At 43.1% G+C, this 18,283-nt stretch overlaps 1 protein-coding gene across 1 annotated transcript in view; it reads left to right on the top strand.

Moving 5' to 3' along the window:
• The first annotated feature begins 582 nt into the window (after positions 1–582).
• The window catches only part of clpb (ClpB family mitochondrial disaggregase), a 34,766-nt gene continuing 17,065 nt past the window's right edge, over positions 583–18,283 (top strand). The window contains exons 1-6 of the mRNA XM_006799941.3: positions 583–1,230; positions 1,434–1,485; positions 4,979–5,065; positions 11,303–11,406; positions 13,037–13,165; positions 18,052–18,149. Coding sequence (XP_006800004.2) covers positions 789–1,230; positions 1,434–1,485; positions 4,979–5,065; positions 11,303–11,406; positions 13,037–13,165; positions 18,052–18,149 — 912 coding nt within the window. The 5' untranslated portion in view covers positions 583–788. The remainder of the gene's footprint in view (positions 1,231–1,433; positions 1,486–4,978; positions 5,066–11,302; positions 11,407–13,036; positions 13,166–18,051; positions 18,150–18,283) is intronic.

Here is an 18,283-nt window from a genome sequence, read left to right as displayed (position 1 = left end):
TGGCACATTTTCAGGAGGACACTGCTAATAAAAATACACAATCACACAGTAAATTTGCGTTCATCATCATTACTTTTTTATTTTACAAAATACCACAGTTTTTGTCTTGATCGTAGCATTTTATTTTGTTGTATTTATCCATGTAACCTTAAAGGCCCAGTCCGTGGGGCAAAAAAGGTTGGGGGCCTCTGCTCTAGGTGTTAATCAGGACGGATAGCTTTTTGAGGCAAGATTATAAAAAAATAAAGCCGAGACAGCTCCGATGCTAATTTTTATAGTTTTGTGTTAATGTTGTGCCATGAAAACCCTTTTAAAAGCCTCGCCTCTGTCAGTGCACCCCAGGGCAGCTGTGGCTACAATGTAGTTTGCCATCACCAGTGTGTGAATGTGTGGATGACTGAATGTAGTGTAAAGCGCTTTGGGGTCCTTAGGGACTAAGTACAGCGCTATACAAATACAGGCAATTTACCATTTAAAAGTCTCCCTGGCTGTTACAACACCCATGTTTTAAAGCAAACGTACACCAACTGATGCATACTACGTCATAATCAATGACGTTCAAGTAAACGACATTTCCCAGAATGCGCCGCGGCTTCTAGTGACAACCACGCCACGACGAGCTGAAGCGGTTATTTACGTCCCGATGTTACGAACTTGGTCCCCTGACCTGAGCTCTAACCACTGTTACACCTGAGTTAAGGCGCTGTTCCTAGTTTGTTGTCCTCCGGAGTCACCCCCAGACTGACGCCATAAGCCAGACCAGCTTGGTTTTCGGTGAGTCAGTTGCTATGCTATCATCGGTTCCCACCAGGCTATTTGCGCGAAGGTCGCGCAGCCTGTCACCGTGCAGTCGCGTGCTTCAGACCAGCGCCAGCGGTGGCGCGTGCCAAGGCATCCGCGAGACTCCGGCGGAGGCCAAGCGCAACCCCATCGTGTCCACCTCCAGGGTCTCCAGGAGGGGGATTTTGGCTGAGGAGACTGCTGGAAATAGCATGAAACCATCGATGCAGTACCACCACCTCGCCCCTAGATGGCTGTCCAACCTGGAGAATCGCCGCAGTTCCTGGGCGGCTCTGGCCAGCAGAGGTCGTAACAACAACCAGTACTGGGAGGAAAGCGGCGGAGACAGGGGAACAGGTGGAGGACCCATGCGGGCAGGGGTAGCCTCTGCCGGTGTCCTCTCTGCTGCGGCCGTGGCCTTCTGTCTGAAGAAAGACCCCGATAACAAAGGTAAGCTTATAATTAATTATAATCAGCTGACACTGATTAGAGACCGGCCGTTCATTAAATGTTTTTTATAATATAGTAAATACTGATGGAACGATGTTATATGGTATAAACTGGTCTGTAGAGTTAGTTTTAAACCCAGCTTGTTTTATTTAGTAAAATCTTTAGTGTAGTTAATGTTTTCTCTCTGCTTTTTCAATAACCAGATGATGCTCTTTTGGAAGCAGCAAGGACCAATAATGCTCAGGATGTAGCCAGGTAATACCCAAACATGAACACTTTAAAAAAACATATTTGCTTGTCTTCTTTTGTCTTGAGTTCAACGTAGGCATTGTGTTTTAAATGCACGCTAATATATGCTGGCTCTAGATATTTCACACACCTGTGAATGCTAGAATGGAGGTGGCGTTAGGACCACCTTTATTCTTCAACACACCCTGAACTCTCTTAGGCAGCTTTCTTGTAATGTCTTTAAGTAGTCTTCAGGATTAGTCCTCCAGGCTTCTTGAAGGACTCTTAAAGCTCTTCTTTGGATGTTTTTGCCTTTTTGCTGTGTTCTCTGTCAGCATGACCCCACGATGCTTCAATAATGTTGAGGTCCGGGCTCAGGGGAGGCCAATGCAGCCTCATGTCAGAGCCTACTACACCAAGTTTTACAGATGGCTGTATACACTCACTGCTGTACATACTGATGAAGATTTGAACCAAAAATGTCATATTTAGATTCATCACTCACTCACACATGCTGACGCTGATTTTTTTTTCCCCAGTTCTTATGTAATTTTGCATAGCTGAGCCTTTTCTCCATGTTTCCCTTCCTTATGAATGGATTCTTGACAGCTGCACTTTCACTGAAATAATCAAACTGTTATCTTTTTATCTTTTTAAAGTGTTAAACTGCTTGTCTTAGGCCATGCCTTCACCTTATCTATATTGCTTTTAAAAAACAAGCAGCACGGACTAAATATTTACTAAATATTCATTATTTACTATACTTTTGGCATGTGACCGAATGCATGGATGAGTGGTTTTCTACAAAAAAAAAGTTTAAAAAAAGTATCACTTATGACCTGAAATGAGCTCTGGTTTGATTATTACACCCATGTGTAAGTCACAGATCATGTGCATAGGGCAGTTTCCAGAACATCCACGGTTAACTCCTGTTACGAAAGCACACCTGTAGTTGTTGTCCCATCAGTAACCAGCAGGTGGAAGAAGAGCTCCACCTCTCTGTGTGAAAGTCTTCCTCTTGAGGGAATATTTGCAGTGTGGCTGTTTGGCACTAACTTATGCTTCCTCGTATCTTCTTCTTTCCTGCTGTGACCCAGAAATCAATTTGCCATCATGGAAAGCAAACATGAAGAAAGAACTGGAGATGCATCCGATGTGAAAGTCTCATTCAGTGTTGCCACGTACCTCCAATGTGGCACACGGCTTGATGCTTCATAAACCCAAGAATTACTCATTTGGAAGCTTAATCTTCTCCTTCCTCACTTATATTATAATATTTCCCTCCGTCGCATCTTCAGTGGCATGTCATAAAATGCCAGTGAAGGAAACCGGGGAGGCAAGTTACTATAATAAAAATGCCCTCGGACACTTAAGACTCCCTGGTGCCAGTGTGTCTTTCTCGTTTGTTTTTTTTTGTTTTTGTTTTTTCACTGTGATTTTTAGGCTCTTTAAAAACGTGTTTCTCTGAGATTTGTTTTACTTCAGAATAATATAAACACTTGCTCTGAACTTGATCCTAAACTTAGTCCTGGTAATGTCCTTCACACAGAGGGTTAGGTGGCAGAAATGGGTATGCTACATAAAAGCAGGTGCATGTATTAGAGCCAGACTTCTATAATGGCTCGTTCTCATCCATCTCATTGATGGTGTTACATTAAAGGGGTACAGAAAGGAGTATGCGATAGATAAACCTGAACATTATTATGAGAATTTATTCTTCTTCAGATCAAATTCTTAGTCTTTAACCTTTTAGATACTGTTGCTGTTCAGATAGATGTGTCGTTGTATTGTGCCTATGTTAATCATAGTAATTCACGTGCTTCGACTGTTGTTGAGTATTGGTCTCCGGGTCCATGTACTTGAGCGCATGCATACCTGTGTGTATCGATGCATGCCCCCATCTGCATGCTCGGGTTACCTGTACACATGTGGCAGATGGCGAAGGTGAGAGTGCAGCGAGACGGCCAGTTAGCAGGTCACAGATGTGTTAAGTGCTTTGCATTTGGACTCTGTAGAAGTGGTAGAGTGTCAGGGTGTGTCAGCTGAGAGGCAGCAGAGAAATAAAGAGCGTCCATTTTCACAGAATGGATGGTTAAGAACTTGGTAGCGTTTGGCATGATAGCAGTGTTTAAAATAATGCTGAATGCTTGTTGTTATGTTTAGCCGATATATATTCATGCATTCTTAGTTGGCACCATATGGCAACCATGTAGTGTTATTTTAAAAAAAACAACAACAAAAACAGTGTGACCATCGAAAACTGATATTTATATTTGGTGCTAATATTTTCCTTATGTTTTAATATAAATGATGTCAGGGCATGTTCAGCCATTTGTTGGGTAGGACATTAGAGAGAGAGAGCGCGCAGCGTGGCATGCAGTGCAGCTGTAGTTTGACTATTGTGGTTAAACATGGTTACAATAGTTTGCACATTTAAACTAGGTTTTTAAAGCCAGCGATACAAAGTGCTTTGGAAAATGTAGTTTGTTAACAAGCTGGTGATGACAAATACCATGCCACACCCTGGACTCTATAGGGGGAACCAGACTCTGATGGTTGGTATGAAGCGGACACCCAACCCTTCTTCCAGTAACAGAACTAAAACAGCAGAAAATCTCAGAAGCTGAAAGAAATTAACTTTAGGTGGCAAAACTCCAGTGAGGTGTGCATTCAAGGAATGTGGCAGCAATATTTCAGTGTATGACTTCAGATTTGCCTGTTAAATTGGTTAAAAAAAAACAAAAAACAACCCCAATTATACTTGAACGTAAACGCTTTCAAGAACAGACCCAGTCCCATGTAGCTTGTCACTTATATCAAATAAACCACTCTGCTTTTTTCCATCCACTCTTGCCATGTCATTATTCTCATATCAAAAGTTATTTTTATATTTTTTCAAAGTCGAAGGAGCTGCTCAGTTTGTCCGCATTTAAAATGGGGAAAGAAAAGTTCAGATGCAGCTCTTACGGCTTACCCTGATTGTGCATGCAGAGCAGGCAGTGAAAACGGAGACTGAGAGCATCAGTGCTGAGTGCAGACCAGACTGAAGCCGCTGTGTTGACTGTAAACAGGGACTCTGTCTGCTCAGCACCAGAGACGACAGCCGGATCCCTTACATACGCTTATAAGGACTGTGCCTGATGTTATAGCCTCGGGCAGAAAACTCAACACACACCTGGCTTTAACGTGCAGATATATTAAGTGGTGCAGAAGGCTTTGGATAAAAGCAGGATATGTGCTGGATTTATTCTGGTGTGCCCCAAAAAAAGAGACTGTGCTTGCAGCAGCTTGCCTCCCATATTTCTTGTTTTGTAGATTTCATTTTGATCTGCATAATTTCCCCTAGGTGTGCATTACTTAATCTTACTTCTGTTCCTTCAGCATGGTACGTGCTTTAGAGACAGAAAGAAAGAAAATGCTACAATATCGATTGCAGTACTACATGGAGCTTCTGCTACAGGCTGTTAACGGTGAGACTGGAGTAAAAATAAAACCACTTTCTGCTTCTTGTTCCCATCAGGCTGTTAAAAGAGGGGGTGGATCCGAATCATCGCCACCGTCTCGGCTGGACCGCTCTCATGGTGGCTGCTATGAATCGACAGCACAGGTCTGTGCGCGCCTGCTTCGCCGAATAAGTCGTGTTTTGAAACTTCTGAGGCGTTACATATGCAGCAGCGGGTTTGGTATCGCTCAGCTGCCGCATTAGTGCGAGCATATGCCATCCTCGTCCCTGCTTTGGTTGTTACAGTACGTCATCAGAAGTGCAAAGTGCAGCTTTCAGACTGACAGACGGTCTTTACCCGTTCCCCCATTTCTCTGTCCAACAAATTAAATTAGCCTCCTGGCCCCCAGAACACACAGAATACAGAGAGGGGCCGAGGTTGAGGCCGGGCCAAATCCAATTTACAGGCCTTTTTTTTTCCTTCTCACTCGCTCTCTTTACCCGGTCTGTGTGGTCACTTTTTTGTTAATGCTTCTCACTCTTAAGGCCCTTTATGTGAAATCTGAATATTAAAATGTTTTCAGATGAGCTTACTTTCAGTCCTATTCTTGCTTGCTTGCTTTTTTTTCTCCAAGTTTGAACTTGTGTCGGAACAAATTGAAACTTAACGAATAAATCTGTGATCACAAAGCCTAATTGCGCGCGTGTAATTGGTTACAACTTTCAGTTTTATATTGATTTCCTTTTGCATTATATTAGCATGTTCGCTTATAAATCTTGAAGAAATTTATTGATCACGAGAGCGACAGAAAAGTAATTTGGCAGTAAAACGAGGGCACTATAATTGTTTTATCCTGATTGTCTTCTTTTTATAATCGTTTGAAGCCAAAATGGTAATTGAAATTAGAATTTGATGAATCACTCGGAGCTGATCAGAGATGAACACGGTCACATGATCCTTCAGCTGCGACTTTAACGTTGTGTATGTCGAGTGATCGTATCCATGGACCTTTTTATTTTTAATGATATGTGTCTGTCTGTGCGTGTGTGTCATGTGTTTTTTGGCTACAAATGTGCCTGTGTGTGTGTGTGTGTGTGTGTGTGTGTGTGTGTGTTATGAGTGCTATAACTCAGCCAGACAGTGACACTCCTCTGTGTTTAATCCCGTCTTCCAGCCCCCCAGTGAGCAGTCACTGCTGCAGGGAAGACAGAACATCAGTTCACACACATCAGTCACAAACACACAACCATCCACTCGCAGAAACACGTGCGCACACACATGCACACACGGGCGAGGAGACCGAGGGAGTTCATACCAAATATCTTACAGGCCAACTGCCTATTACTCAGCCACACACAACTTTATTTGCAGCCGTTAAGTGAAAACACAGGGAACATCACTCACGAGTGCGGTGTAGCCTGTAGCGAGAGTGTCACCGTGGCTCTCGCTGTTGAATTATTCTGCCCGTCTCTCTCAAACAGTTGTGTTTATATTTTCCCCGGCCAAAAGTGATAATTGTGTTTCAAGAGGACATTTCAGTGGGAGCTGTTTCTAGATGTAGTGTCCACCAGGCAGGTCAAGGCGCGGCTGCGTGAGGGGAACCAGGGGTGGAGCAGAGGGGGGTGTGGGTGTGTAAGAATTAAGGGTGAGACATTTGTGGTGGTGGGTGGAGGGGGCGTGTGTTTGCTTAGCTTTGATGTAGGGCTAAATCAGGGCCTGGCTCTCTGTTTGCACTCTTTAACACACAATGCCCATCTCCATCGCTCTTTCTCTCCCTCCATCCCTCCCTCACTGCATTCACGTGCACAATGAGCGCTCAGCCAAGTATAACGCCTGTTGACCGTTCCGACCTGTCGGCCGAGTGACTCGATGGGAGGGAGGGCGACGGAATCGAAGGGAAGAACAGGGGTGAAGGAACGGGAGAGAATAACCTGGCAGGGGAGAGAAGGCATTTAAGTGGGATTATAGATTTGAGACCAAGATTAGCTGGACTCAGCAGGGCCTAATGAAATATAATCATTTGGCCATCATGATCGTAATGGTAGGTAGTCGGGTTTAGATAACATATATGGGGTTTATTAACAAGTTCTCCTTACGCTGTCATTATATTACGACCGTATTTGCAAATAATATAATATAGTATTAAAATATAATTAATGGCACGTTTTCAGGATGTTCCTCTATACTATACTCTATAACATTTTCATGTTATTATTTTCAGTATGTGTACATACGTTCTTCTCTTGGGTTTTGGTAATAAAATAGCTGTAAATAAGAAGATTGCCATCTCCTTTTCTACTATGAAATGATTAAGTGTTTAGACCTGAAGTGGAAAACATAACACTTAAGTTGTTTTTAAAGTGAATAATAAGTCTCGGTAAATGCTTTAGATACCAGCCTCTAGAGTCCACTATTTCCTGACTAAATAATCATATCGTAAAGAATCGGGTACATTTAAAAAAGGAAAGAAAAAATTAGAGGTACAGTGAACCTCGCTTTCTAGCACCTTTCTGACCCCAGGTGGACACCAGGTGAGGTGGGGTCAGGTGAGGTCCAATGTCTGGGCCAGGTGGTCGCAGACATGGATGGTCAGTTTGGCTCAGGTGTCTTTTATTGCACAACGGAGGTGGAAGTGTCTGCTTCCTGTCTTCCCTCCAGGGCCGGATTGGAAACTAACACCATCCCTCTGCGGAGACACCGATCACCTGCTGGTGAAGCAAGGCTACAGTTATAAATTTGTCAGCTCTAGAGTGTTGCATAGAGAGTAATGGGAAAGAAAAATGGTGTAGCATGGAGATGATGCCATAAATGGATTTTCAAGTGTCCGAGCAAGATGCCGACACCCTGTTTGCTTAAGGAGCAAAAAGGTAGTCATTAGCTCAAGGATCTCTGTTCAAGTGGACAATAAAAAGATAACCTGGATGAATCCTTTGTTTGTTTGAGAAGAACACGAGCAATAAAACATCAGGATAAAACAAGATGAATCATTCATACAGAGGGGTTTGGGGGCATAAAACGTTTTTCTTGTTTTATCCACAATTATTACACAATTAAAATAATTCTGTAATAATTGTGGATATTATTTTTGTTTCTGTACATATTGGACTGTATCAGAAAGTCTGTAAACTGTAACTTTTTGTCCATTTCTGTTGAAAAGGGAGCTTAATCTAATTAATCTTAATTAACCAACTCTGGATGCCTTCATTTAGGCCTCAAATCAGTGCTGCAACTCTCCTCCCAAATAAAGTTAGTCACTTGATCATCAGTTGATTAGTAAAACTATAAACTGTTTTTAAAAGCTCATTAGTTTTAGTACCGTCCTGTGTAATTAAATCTCCCTTTCTTTCATCTTTTTAGCTACTCTCCCTCCTTTCATCCAGTCCTCCTCCTCCTTTCTCCTCCTCTTCTTTGGAGTTTTCCTCCTTTTTTATCTCTCCGTGTTTACCTTTCTTATGCCATTAACTCTTTTCAGACCATCCCATTCCTTCAGTCAGTCCTGCCCAGCCTCGTGTGACCAACTTCAGTTTGAGTTTGTGCGTTTCTGTACGCGTCTCACAGGAAGCATCGACGTGTTTGTAGAAGTGCTTGCAAGGGTGAAGGGGAAACCCTCTGTGGGTCATACCCCACCCCTCCACAGTGATACAGTAACAAAAGGGGATCCCACCCCCACCACCACCACCACCAACCCTTCCGATTGTCCTTTATACCCCCCTCAGCAAGGTCAGACACAAAGACCTGGCCAGAATGTTCTCAGCCTCGCTCTCCCATAGCAATGCACAAAAACTAATGATGGAAAATAGACTTTCAACCTTTATGTTTTTAACTAAAAGGTTTGTAAATGTTTATATTCCATGCTGAATATTTGCATGCCTCTGCTTCCCAAATGATGTGCTCTTCTTACTTATCTAATAGTGGGTTAAGTAAGCCTGCTGGTCAGATAAATATAGTGACTGGTGCTGTACTTCAGTGTGTTGTCAGAGATGCAGCCTTTTATATTTTAATCAATATCTGCTTCTAAATTTCTGCTAAATTATCTTTTTAAAAACCTGTACTTTTGTTTATAAAGCCACAAATGAATAAGATATTTAATTTCAACTGATCTTATATAAGAGTTAGTTTGACTCGTCCATTCTCGTTTTAAGAGCACAGGTTCTGCTAGCAGGGCTTCAGCCTGTTACATAGTCAGCTCCACCTCATCCTCCTATGAATGGTCATTTTACTCTATTTAAGCCCTTTCAGGCCACTGCCACAACCATTTAGCTGTAAGCGATCCATCTCTCCCTCCCAGGCCACATTACGTGGTCACAGGTTTAATGGCAGAAGCATCAGCAGCGTACCAGCAGGGTTCATGTTTCGGCCACCGCCTCTCTCTCTCTCTGTCTCTCTGTGTTCACCGACTAGCTGGCTAGTTTTTGTGTGTACATTTGTGCTCATCTGTGTCTCAATGTGAAAGCTGCTGCTTGCCTTCACAGTGGACTAAGTGTGGGTTTATGCGATAGTGTGTCCTGCAGACAGGGAGACCTGAAACATCTGACGGGTCACAGTGAGTGGTGTTGCCGAGGTACTCCTGTTTGTTCTATAAGGCGGTACGCTCCAATGAAGGCCTACACACGAACACCCACTCGGTTACACTCCCCCAACGGTGCCGGAAATGGGGTCCGACCCCTGCCCCCTTCAGTGTGCACATATGTACATGTTACGAGGCCGACAAATGTGTAATGAAGGCGAGATAGAAGGAAGTGACTAGTGGGGTGTATCCACCATAACGAGACAGCATAGAGGAGTGTGAATCAGGCGAAAGTGTCACAGGCAGTCGAGGAATTGGATATTTGCGCGTGATTTGTTTATGAACCGTGAGGAAACTTTGTGTAAAGGTCAAGGTTATATTTGGTGATGCCACAGAAGCAGAGCTCTGTTCATGTGTAACAAAACATTTAATTAACAGATATTGTGGTCAGTGGCAAGTGTTGCAACTGCAGCAGCTGATAAGATATGTGTGCGGGGTTTTTAACATGTCAGTGGTTACATGCGTGACGCTGCCGATTCAGAAACACTTTGACATCCACCAAATAAGAGGAAACATACAAGCTGCTGCAAAGCAATAAATACCGCTTCAAGGCAACGCTTGCACACTTTTTGGATGGAGCACGTCACAAGTGTGTTTCACATCCAGTGTGTGTGCTCTTCCTGTGATGCCACCTTGTGAGTCCGTATGTGCTGATGCAGATTTATCTCCACATGTTTTTAGCAAACAGAAAGATCTAATTCTAATACAGTGAGATGAAGGGCGTCCCACACTTCATGTAGAGGTAACTGTCTCTTTAATAGCTCTGAGGGTATCAGACCGTTCTTCGCCTTGTTCCTCCTCCTTTTCCCTCCTCTTTGTCCTCTTTCTCTTCTACTTCCTCCTTAAATGCCGCGTTCGTCTCCTTCTCTACTGGCTGACTTCCTCTTCTCCACCTTCTCCTCCTCTGCCTCCCTCCTTCTCTTCCAATTCTGCCTTTTCCTTCTTTTTGGTTCCTCCTCCTATATTGCTGCCTTCTTCTTCTTTTTGTCCTTCACCTTCTTCTTTTCCTCTGGCTCCTTGTTCGTTGGCCGTGTCCTGCTCTACTGCCGCCTGCTTTTCCTTCCCTTTTTTCTCCCCCACCTTCTTCTTCTCTTCCTTTTGGCTTCCTCTCCTCATCCTGTACTCCCGCAGCCTTCTTCCCCTTCATTTCCTCTCCCACCTCCTTGTCCTCCTCCTCTGCCTCCTCCTCCTTATTCTCCTTCTTCTCCTCCACACTTTAGGAGTCGTCACAGGATATCATCACCCTGTCCCTTGCTCTCTTGTGTAACACCTACCATCCTCTACATGTCTTCCTCACTGCATCCACAAACCTCCTCTTTCCCTCCTTCCTGACAGCTCCATCTTCAAGCTTTATTGGTACCAAATATAAAGTTAAAACACGTGACAATAAAAAAAAAAAAAACACCACACATTCTGACAGATGAATTTTACACACATCACTGACCCCCCCCCCCCCCTACTCTTTATCTTGATTTAGGCACTACTTGCTTTGATTGTCCCAGATATTACTATGAAAAAGAGACAATCCCTAAAATCTATGAAAGTGTTGATCAGACATCTGAACCCAAAGGCGCATTATTACTCTTTGAGAAAGAGAGAGAGAGGGAGACTACCCAAAGAAAGGAAAACCTATTTTAAAATTTGTCATCCTCCTAATGTGGAAATAATTATACGGACAACAACAAGCCAAGAAAAACTGGCATCCACCGTATGAACACTGAAATATTATGGTGTTAAAGCTCATCTGTGTGCATGTCTGCGTTTATTTAATACAAGGTTCTGGGTGTGCGGACGTGTTTTTAAACGTGTGCCTCTGTGTTTTGTTGCTTTTCAGCGTGGTGAAAGTCTTACTTGAAGCTGGTGCTGACCCAAATGCCGGCGATCACTTCAACAATGTTTACGACACATCACGGGAGAAAGGGATCCACTCACTGGAAGGTGAGGAGGGGGGTGGGAAACGGAGAGCAGAGTTGTTATATTACACATATGAACCCAAAGCGTGTAAACCAAGTATTATGAGTATAATTTGCATAAAAATTTGCATTTATGTACATGTTTGATTCTTTGCGTGTTATTTGTTTTATTTGTCCTCTGACAAGTGGTGTTTTTTTCTTTTGTATTTTTTTTTTATTTGCTTTTCTTCTGAGCTGTACAGTCACACACACACGAACAATGGTGCACATGCACACATGCACACAAACACACACACACACACACACGAACAATGGTGCACATGCACACAAGCACACAAACACACACACACACACACGAACAATGGTGCACATGCACACAAACACACACACACACACACACTCTTTACCCCCCCCACCCACCCCTCCAGTCTGTGTTGGGTTTCTGCAGACATATTTATATGGGATATGTATATTGCAGACATTTATATGGCTGTCAGGTTTGGGTCCGCGTGGGGCCGGCGTAGCGTGGGGAAGCGTTTCCCAGACGCACACTGATGGATGGGCTAGGGGGGCCTGTGCGACGCTTTATTGGGTTAGCTATGATTATCCCGCCTTGTCTCTCTCACACACACACATACGCACGCACACACACACTGCAGAGAGCTAGAGAAAAAGAGTGGGATAGATAGAGGGAGGGAAAGACTGATGAAGCAAGGGAGAAGGAAAAGAGGGATGCTCTGAAAAAAGACGTCTAGAGATGGAGGAGAAGGAAGAAGATGCGGATGTTTGAGGGAGTGATGGAGAGAGGGAGGGATTGAAGGAAATGGGTAGGATGATGAGGGAGGGAGAGGAAGTCAGGAAATGGATGAGACAAAGTTACTGGGATAGAGAGAGCGGGGAGGGAGAAAGAGGGTGCAAGCGATGAAAGGAATTGATGGACACCAAGGAGGAGAGGAAGGAGGCGGGAAGAAAAAATAAAAATGGATGATGAAGGAGTGGCACGAGATGAGTGCTGTTATGAAAAAGAAGTAAGGAGAGAATGATAGAGTAGCTCCATTATTAGTAAGGAGCAAAGCAAGAGAGACCCTAAAACACAACTCGCATTATTGCTATCGTGTCGGACAGTTAAGCTTAAATCTGCTCAAATGAACAACTATTCCAAAGCTGGAAACAAGAAAGATAATTTTATAAAAGCAATGTTGTCTTCGTCGCACTTTCTGGAGTCTTCCATTGTCTGTGGTTAGATTATAGGAAGCTCCCCCGGATTTCGATGCTGTAACGTTTAAAGCCAAAGTAGTTTGTTATTCATTGTAATATCTTTTTCAGGTCCAGGGAGTATACGGTGTTCAGCTTCATGTAATAACTATCCTATTTGCAGCTTTGAGGAATTAGTGCATTTCCTTAAATTCCTCTTAACTCTAAATTCACTAAGACCGTCTTTTCTTTTCTTTTTTTTACTTTAATAGTGGTGTAGAGAAGTATTTAAAATTAAGATTTAGCAGCAAATGAGTCATTTTTTCCCAGCAGACTTTTTGGTTTTGTTTTTATTTTATTATATTTTGGGAGCCAACCTGTGCACGTTCTGCACAGAAAGAGCAGCTTGTGGTTCTAATTGTTTTTCGTCCTCTCTGTCTCCTCGTGTCCCCTCTCTGCAGTCTTGGTGTCCAGAGAGGACGAGTTCAGCAGCAGGCTGAGCAGCAGGGCTGGTTTCCGTGGCTGCACAGCGCTTCACTACGCTACGCTGGCCGACGACCCACGCGCTGTACGCATGCTGCTTGAGGCTGGTACGTTACCGCTCCCGAATCATTACAACCGTCCCATCACTGCCCACGGGGGGCCTCAGAGTGTCAGCGTAAGAGAAGTAAAGGTGATGACAGATGCAGCAGCCTCCATGTGTTTTGCTTTGTTGCTCTGCAGTCTGATGCCTTACAGGTGCAATTTTTAATAGAGAATATCTTAGGTATTATTAAAGTCAAATAACTGCCAAGCTGTGTGGCAGTCTCCACCTTTATTTTATATACACTCCTCAATCCTGCGCGCCCACTGTACAGTGGGCGGAGGATTTTAGTAGCTCTTACCTAGGTGAACTCAGTCTGCCTTTCCTGAGGCTACACTCTGTCAGCCTCAGCAAACACAGCTGACAGATTATAGTGTCCACTGGTGGGAGAAGTTTGAGTTGTTTGATTTCAGTTTGACAGTTTGCTTGTTTCATCATCTGTGGAGGTGATGTTTCCAGGCAGATATTTTTCATATTTCTTTATGTATTCACATTGTAATATAATAGTTCCATATGATAACGTCTGCTGTTGCGGTGGCTAATGGGAATCTAAATGAATAAAGATGTTTGTATTCATACCTTTCAGTGATCTTGATAAGTCAGGTCAAATGGCACTTTAATTCTCTAAAGAGGCTTTTAAATGTAAATTTGCAAATTCTTACCTGAACTGTGACACTCTGTTACAGTTGGGATTGAGTGGAAAAAAACAAAACATTTTTTGGTTCCCTTTGTCCAACTAGACAAAATCTAAACGAGTCACTACTGTTAAAAGTAGGCGGGGCAGTTAATGTTTCATTTCATGAGCAATTTTACCTTCCAACAATGACTTAAGTGAGATAATTTGAATAAAATGATCATTGTAATAACTTTCTTTAACTTTAATCCAGATTCACTCCCTGCCACGCTGTGGGATGTTTTCTTTTTTTAAATGTTTTTTTAATTTAGAATTGCAAGTCAAGTTAAATGAAATGTACATCAAATGCACTATTTTTCAAAGGTTGATGAGTAGTAATGTCCAATAATGGTGATCTTAATGTTGACCAAATCATTTGTGGTGATGGCTGCCTTTAATATTTTTTGTTGTTAATGTAATTATGGTAATCTGATATTAAATAAATGTACATAAATCTAAAAAGACCCTGTATATATGCAAGTTTGTTTACTGACAGCTTAATTCAAGAGTAACAGTCAGTTTAAGACCTTTTTCTTTGATTATTAAACGGAATAGTTCTCATTACGTCTTTAAAGCTAAAAGCAGTTTCACCTCCACCAGCTTTTCAGATATCATCACTTGAACGCATCCCCTGCGACTGATATAAACAGCATTACAAAACTCATTTGAAATTGATTACTTCTCTGCTTCCTTTGCGCCCCCCCCACCCCGTTACACTCACACCTGCCGTTGACTCAGCGCCACTATTACACACACGCAGACCCTGGAGGCAGAGTATCCCCCCTCTGTTTCCAGGCGAGCAGCTCTTAAACAAGCTAGGCCTCGTTGAACTGTGACCTCCTCGCAGAACATGCCCTTGGGGTAGCTCCACAAGCACAGGAAGTGTGAGTCTTTGTGTGTGGGAGTTTACATGTGTGTGTGTGTGTGTGTGACCATGTATGTTAGTGCACTCAGGCCCCCATATGATTAATTAAAGTATTCATATATTCAAGTATGATTTCATCCATCTGATATTCTTGTTTCAGTTCGTGGACGCCTTTTTTTCCTCCTTTTCTTTTTTTTAAACTTGCATTGGTGAGGTTGTTGTTTGTTGTCGTCTTTTAGGTCGATTAGGCTTTTAATCTAAAAACACTCCATTTTAGGATCACTCTACGCTCAGTGAAACGCACACACGCAGATGCACAGGAGCTTGTATTAATGTCTTGTTTATGTTTATGATGGATGATGCATCTGAAGCTCTGTCAGCCTGTCTCTCCCGTCTCACCCCTGCCTCTGTAAGCACTCCGTACGCTTAAACAAATCACCTCAACTAACTCGATCAAATGTTCTGCAGACGCATTTTTGAATTAAAAAGGTAAGAAATTTCACGAAGCAGAGACATTTGTTTTAGGACAATTGGATTAAAGACGGGCTTGGTTGTCGCTCGCCCGGCTGGGCCTGTGCAGGGTTGGCGCCACCATCGCCGCCAATAGCATTTGTGGCATCACGCGCCCTCAATCACATGTTGCCGTGCATGTGTGATCCCGTGCAAATGTGTAATTAGACTTTTACAGAAGTTTCTTGTGCATGTTTCATTGTTTTTCCTCCTCATACGAGTTTCCAGTATCCTTCTTTCCTTTAAGCCATTTTCCATTCGTAGCATCCTATCCATCCTTTTTTTTTTTTTTACATCATCACAAAAAAAATCTTATGAACGGTCACACCTTCAGGACATCTATGTGGATTTTGGTGTGTGTGTGTGTGTGTGTGTGTGTGTGTGTGTGTGTGTGTGTGTTCGCTATTTTGTGCGTCATCTTCCTTTCATGTATGTACACACTGAGCCTTGTTATTTCCCTTGTGTTTGTGTTCATCTGTGTAACTCTACTAGCTGTGGGTTTGCTCTTTTGGCCTTAGCCGGCCCTCTACTCACATCTCCATCCATCACAGTCTCCAGGCCCACCCTCAGGCTTCACTTCGCCACACAGTCCCTCACCCTACCTGCAGAGGCTCTCTAGCTTCTCCCCGGGCTCCACATCGGGCCTGTGGCCAGGGGCACTGAGTAATGGACAGCTCTGTAGGTGGTAAGAGGCCAGAGGAGACACACATGCTCGCAGACGCACACAAAGACACACACACACACACACACACACACACACGCATGCATAAAGACCAGCAGGGGCTCTCTCCCACCAGCTGCACTGAAAGAGAGGGAGGAGGAAATGGGAAAGAGGAGGGCACTCCTAATAGGCATAACTAAAGCACTCCTAATGAAGGGATCCTGTGTGTGTGTGTGTGTGTGTTCAGTTGGGGTTGTGTGTCTGTCTGTGTGACTGTTGTTAGTGTTGATCCTGTTATAAAGTGCTATGGCCCAGAGGGTTGGCCTGATATTAAAGCCCTAAATGATGCTATTTATTATGTCCGGTGTCGGCGCGTGTGTGTGTGGTACTTTATTGCTTTTCGGCCTCGTGTTTTTTTGGGGGGGAGGTTGTGGCGTATTGTCAGGATCGATGGCTTCTGAGCAGGTCACGAAATTTAGGGGTTTATCGATAATCATCACAGTGATTATTAGTCTCTGTGGCCAGTGCTCAGAGCAATAGAGCAACAATCACCTGTACTGATTACATAGTTTGTTTGCTTTTTTTTTTTTTTTTTCTGTGTTCTGAAGAAAAAGTTCAGATGGGATTTCTTGTTCGTAGTGGGCCATACAGCATCACAGCACAGAGTACTGAAGTTACTAATGTTGTTTTCTCTCATGAGTGTCAGTCAGTGTAGACCGAGCTTCTTATGAAGACTGACTGTTAAACACTGACTCATCACAAACCCATTCGACTCTCAGTGGCAGAAAGAAAATCAGAAGAAATCCATAAGAAGTGCAGCATTGTGTTCATTACTGTTGAAAGCTGAATTCATCTTTCACTTCATCAATTTTTAAAAATTTATTTAATTTCTGGTAAATATAGCTGGAGCTTGGTGATGTTTTACTAGGAGTAACCCTTGAAGCTCTTCTCTGAACTGAGTGGTTTCGGTCATGTTTTTTTTCAGGCCTGCTTATAGAACAAATGACTGTGTGTGCATCAGAAGTTAGTGACTGTAATCTCTGACTCAGCAGCTACGCTTGGAAAACCCCAGAAACTCTTCTTGTGGTTGTCAAGTAACGTTTTTATTGAGTTGTGCATATAGATAGATAGATAGATAGATAGATATAGTGCAGAAAGAGTGAAACTTACTTAAAAAAGTACTTTCAAATATGTAAAAGTTAACCAAAATTCAAAGTCTAGACACTTCCAAGTACTGTTTCCAATTATTAGTCCAATACATCCACTTTAAATCTGCTACAGTCAAACATGAAAACTCCTCTAAACTAATGATAAATAAAGTAACGAAGAGCACAAATTTGATGGAGTAGTCATTCACCTTAAACAAATCTGAGTCCCAAACCGCTTCCTCCTCAAAAAAGCTGTGTGAGCTGTCTTACCATTTCATTTTCCATCCACATATTATGCCCTGAAACATTCCCACAAAGCAGAGCAGGCTATTCACCTATCATAGACCTGAACAACACATTTACATTGTTGTTGTCCCTCTTTCTTACAGTAGGGGTGCTTTTCAAATATTAAATGTTGTACTCTTGTTGTTCATAACCAGGACAATTCAATTAGATATTACGTGGGTTTTTTTTTTTACACAGTGTTCTTACAGTCACTTGTTCACACGGAGGCATGTGTGTGTTGAGTTTACTCTGGTTAGTGAGTGGTAGCACAGGTCAGGGCAGAAGGCACTGCTAACCACCCGCACTGACAAGCACAGCACTGTTCAGCCCAGGCTGGCACACTTCACTCGTGCTGTGATATTATCTCCTCATTCCTCTGTGAAATGTGTCATCCACTTGATCCTGCTGTGTGTGGGTGTGTTTGTCCCAGTGGCTCCAACCTGCAGTGAGTATGTATAGATCATATATAATAGTCCAGGGTGTTGGTGTGCAGTTGTATGGTTATTGGCACGCGTTGCAGATATGAAACCCCCTACAGAGGCATTGCATCATCCCTCTGCTTCACTGCAGTGACCTCTGATCCTTGTGACCTCTCACCCTAGCCCAGCTTTTTCGATTGACGATAGACCCTCCTGCTGAGGGAAGTCTGTGCATATTGTTGTAGTACTACATTTTTCCCCCTTGAAACCTATGCTGATTTGGTTTTAGTTTATGCCATTCTCTAACTATAAAATTTGTTTGTTCCTGGCAGGTGCCAGCCCCCTGCAGACCAATGGTGTGGGACACACAGCACGGGCCTATGCTAAGGAGGGAGAAGTGAGCACTTTGCTGCAGGAGTGGGAGGGCAAGGTATAACACATAAAGGATATGCAAAACTGCATAACTGCAAAAAAACCCTCCTTTTTGGTTCCCCGATGTGGATTAACAGCAGTTAGGTCATTAAAAAAACCAAACAGTGCCATGCTTCCAGATGTAGTTGTTTT

This window comes from Neolamprologus brichardi, chromosome 14 (genome assembly GCF_056152115.1).
Source record: "Neolamprologus brichardi isolate AB-2024 chromosome 14, ASM5615211v1, whole genome shotgun sequence".
Classification (NCBI taxonomy): domain Eukaryota; kingdom Metazoa; phylum Chordata; class Actinopteri; order Cichliformes; family Cichlidae; genus Neolamprologus; species Neolamprologus brichardi.
The sequence above is the reverse complement of the archived record's forward strand: the minus strand, read 5'-3'. Positions and strand labels throughout refer to the sequence as shown.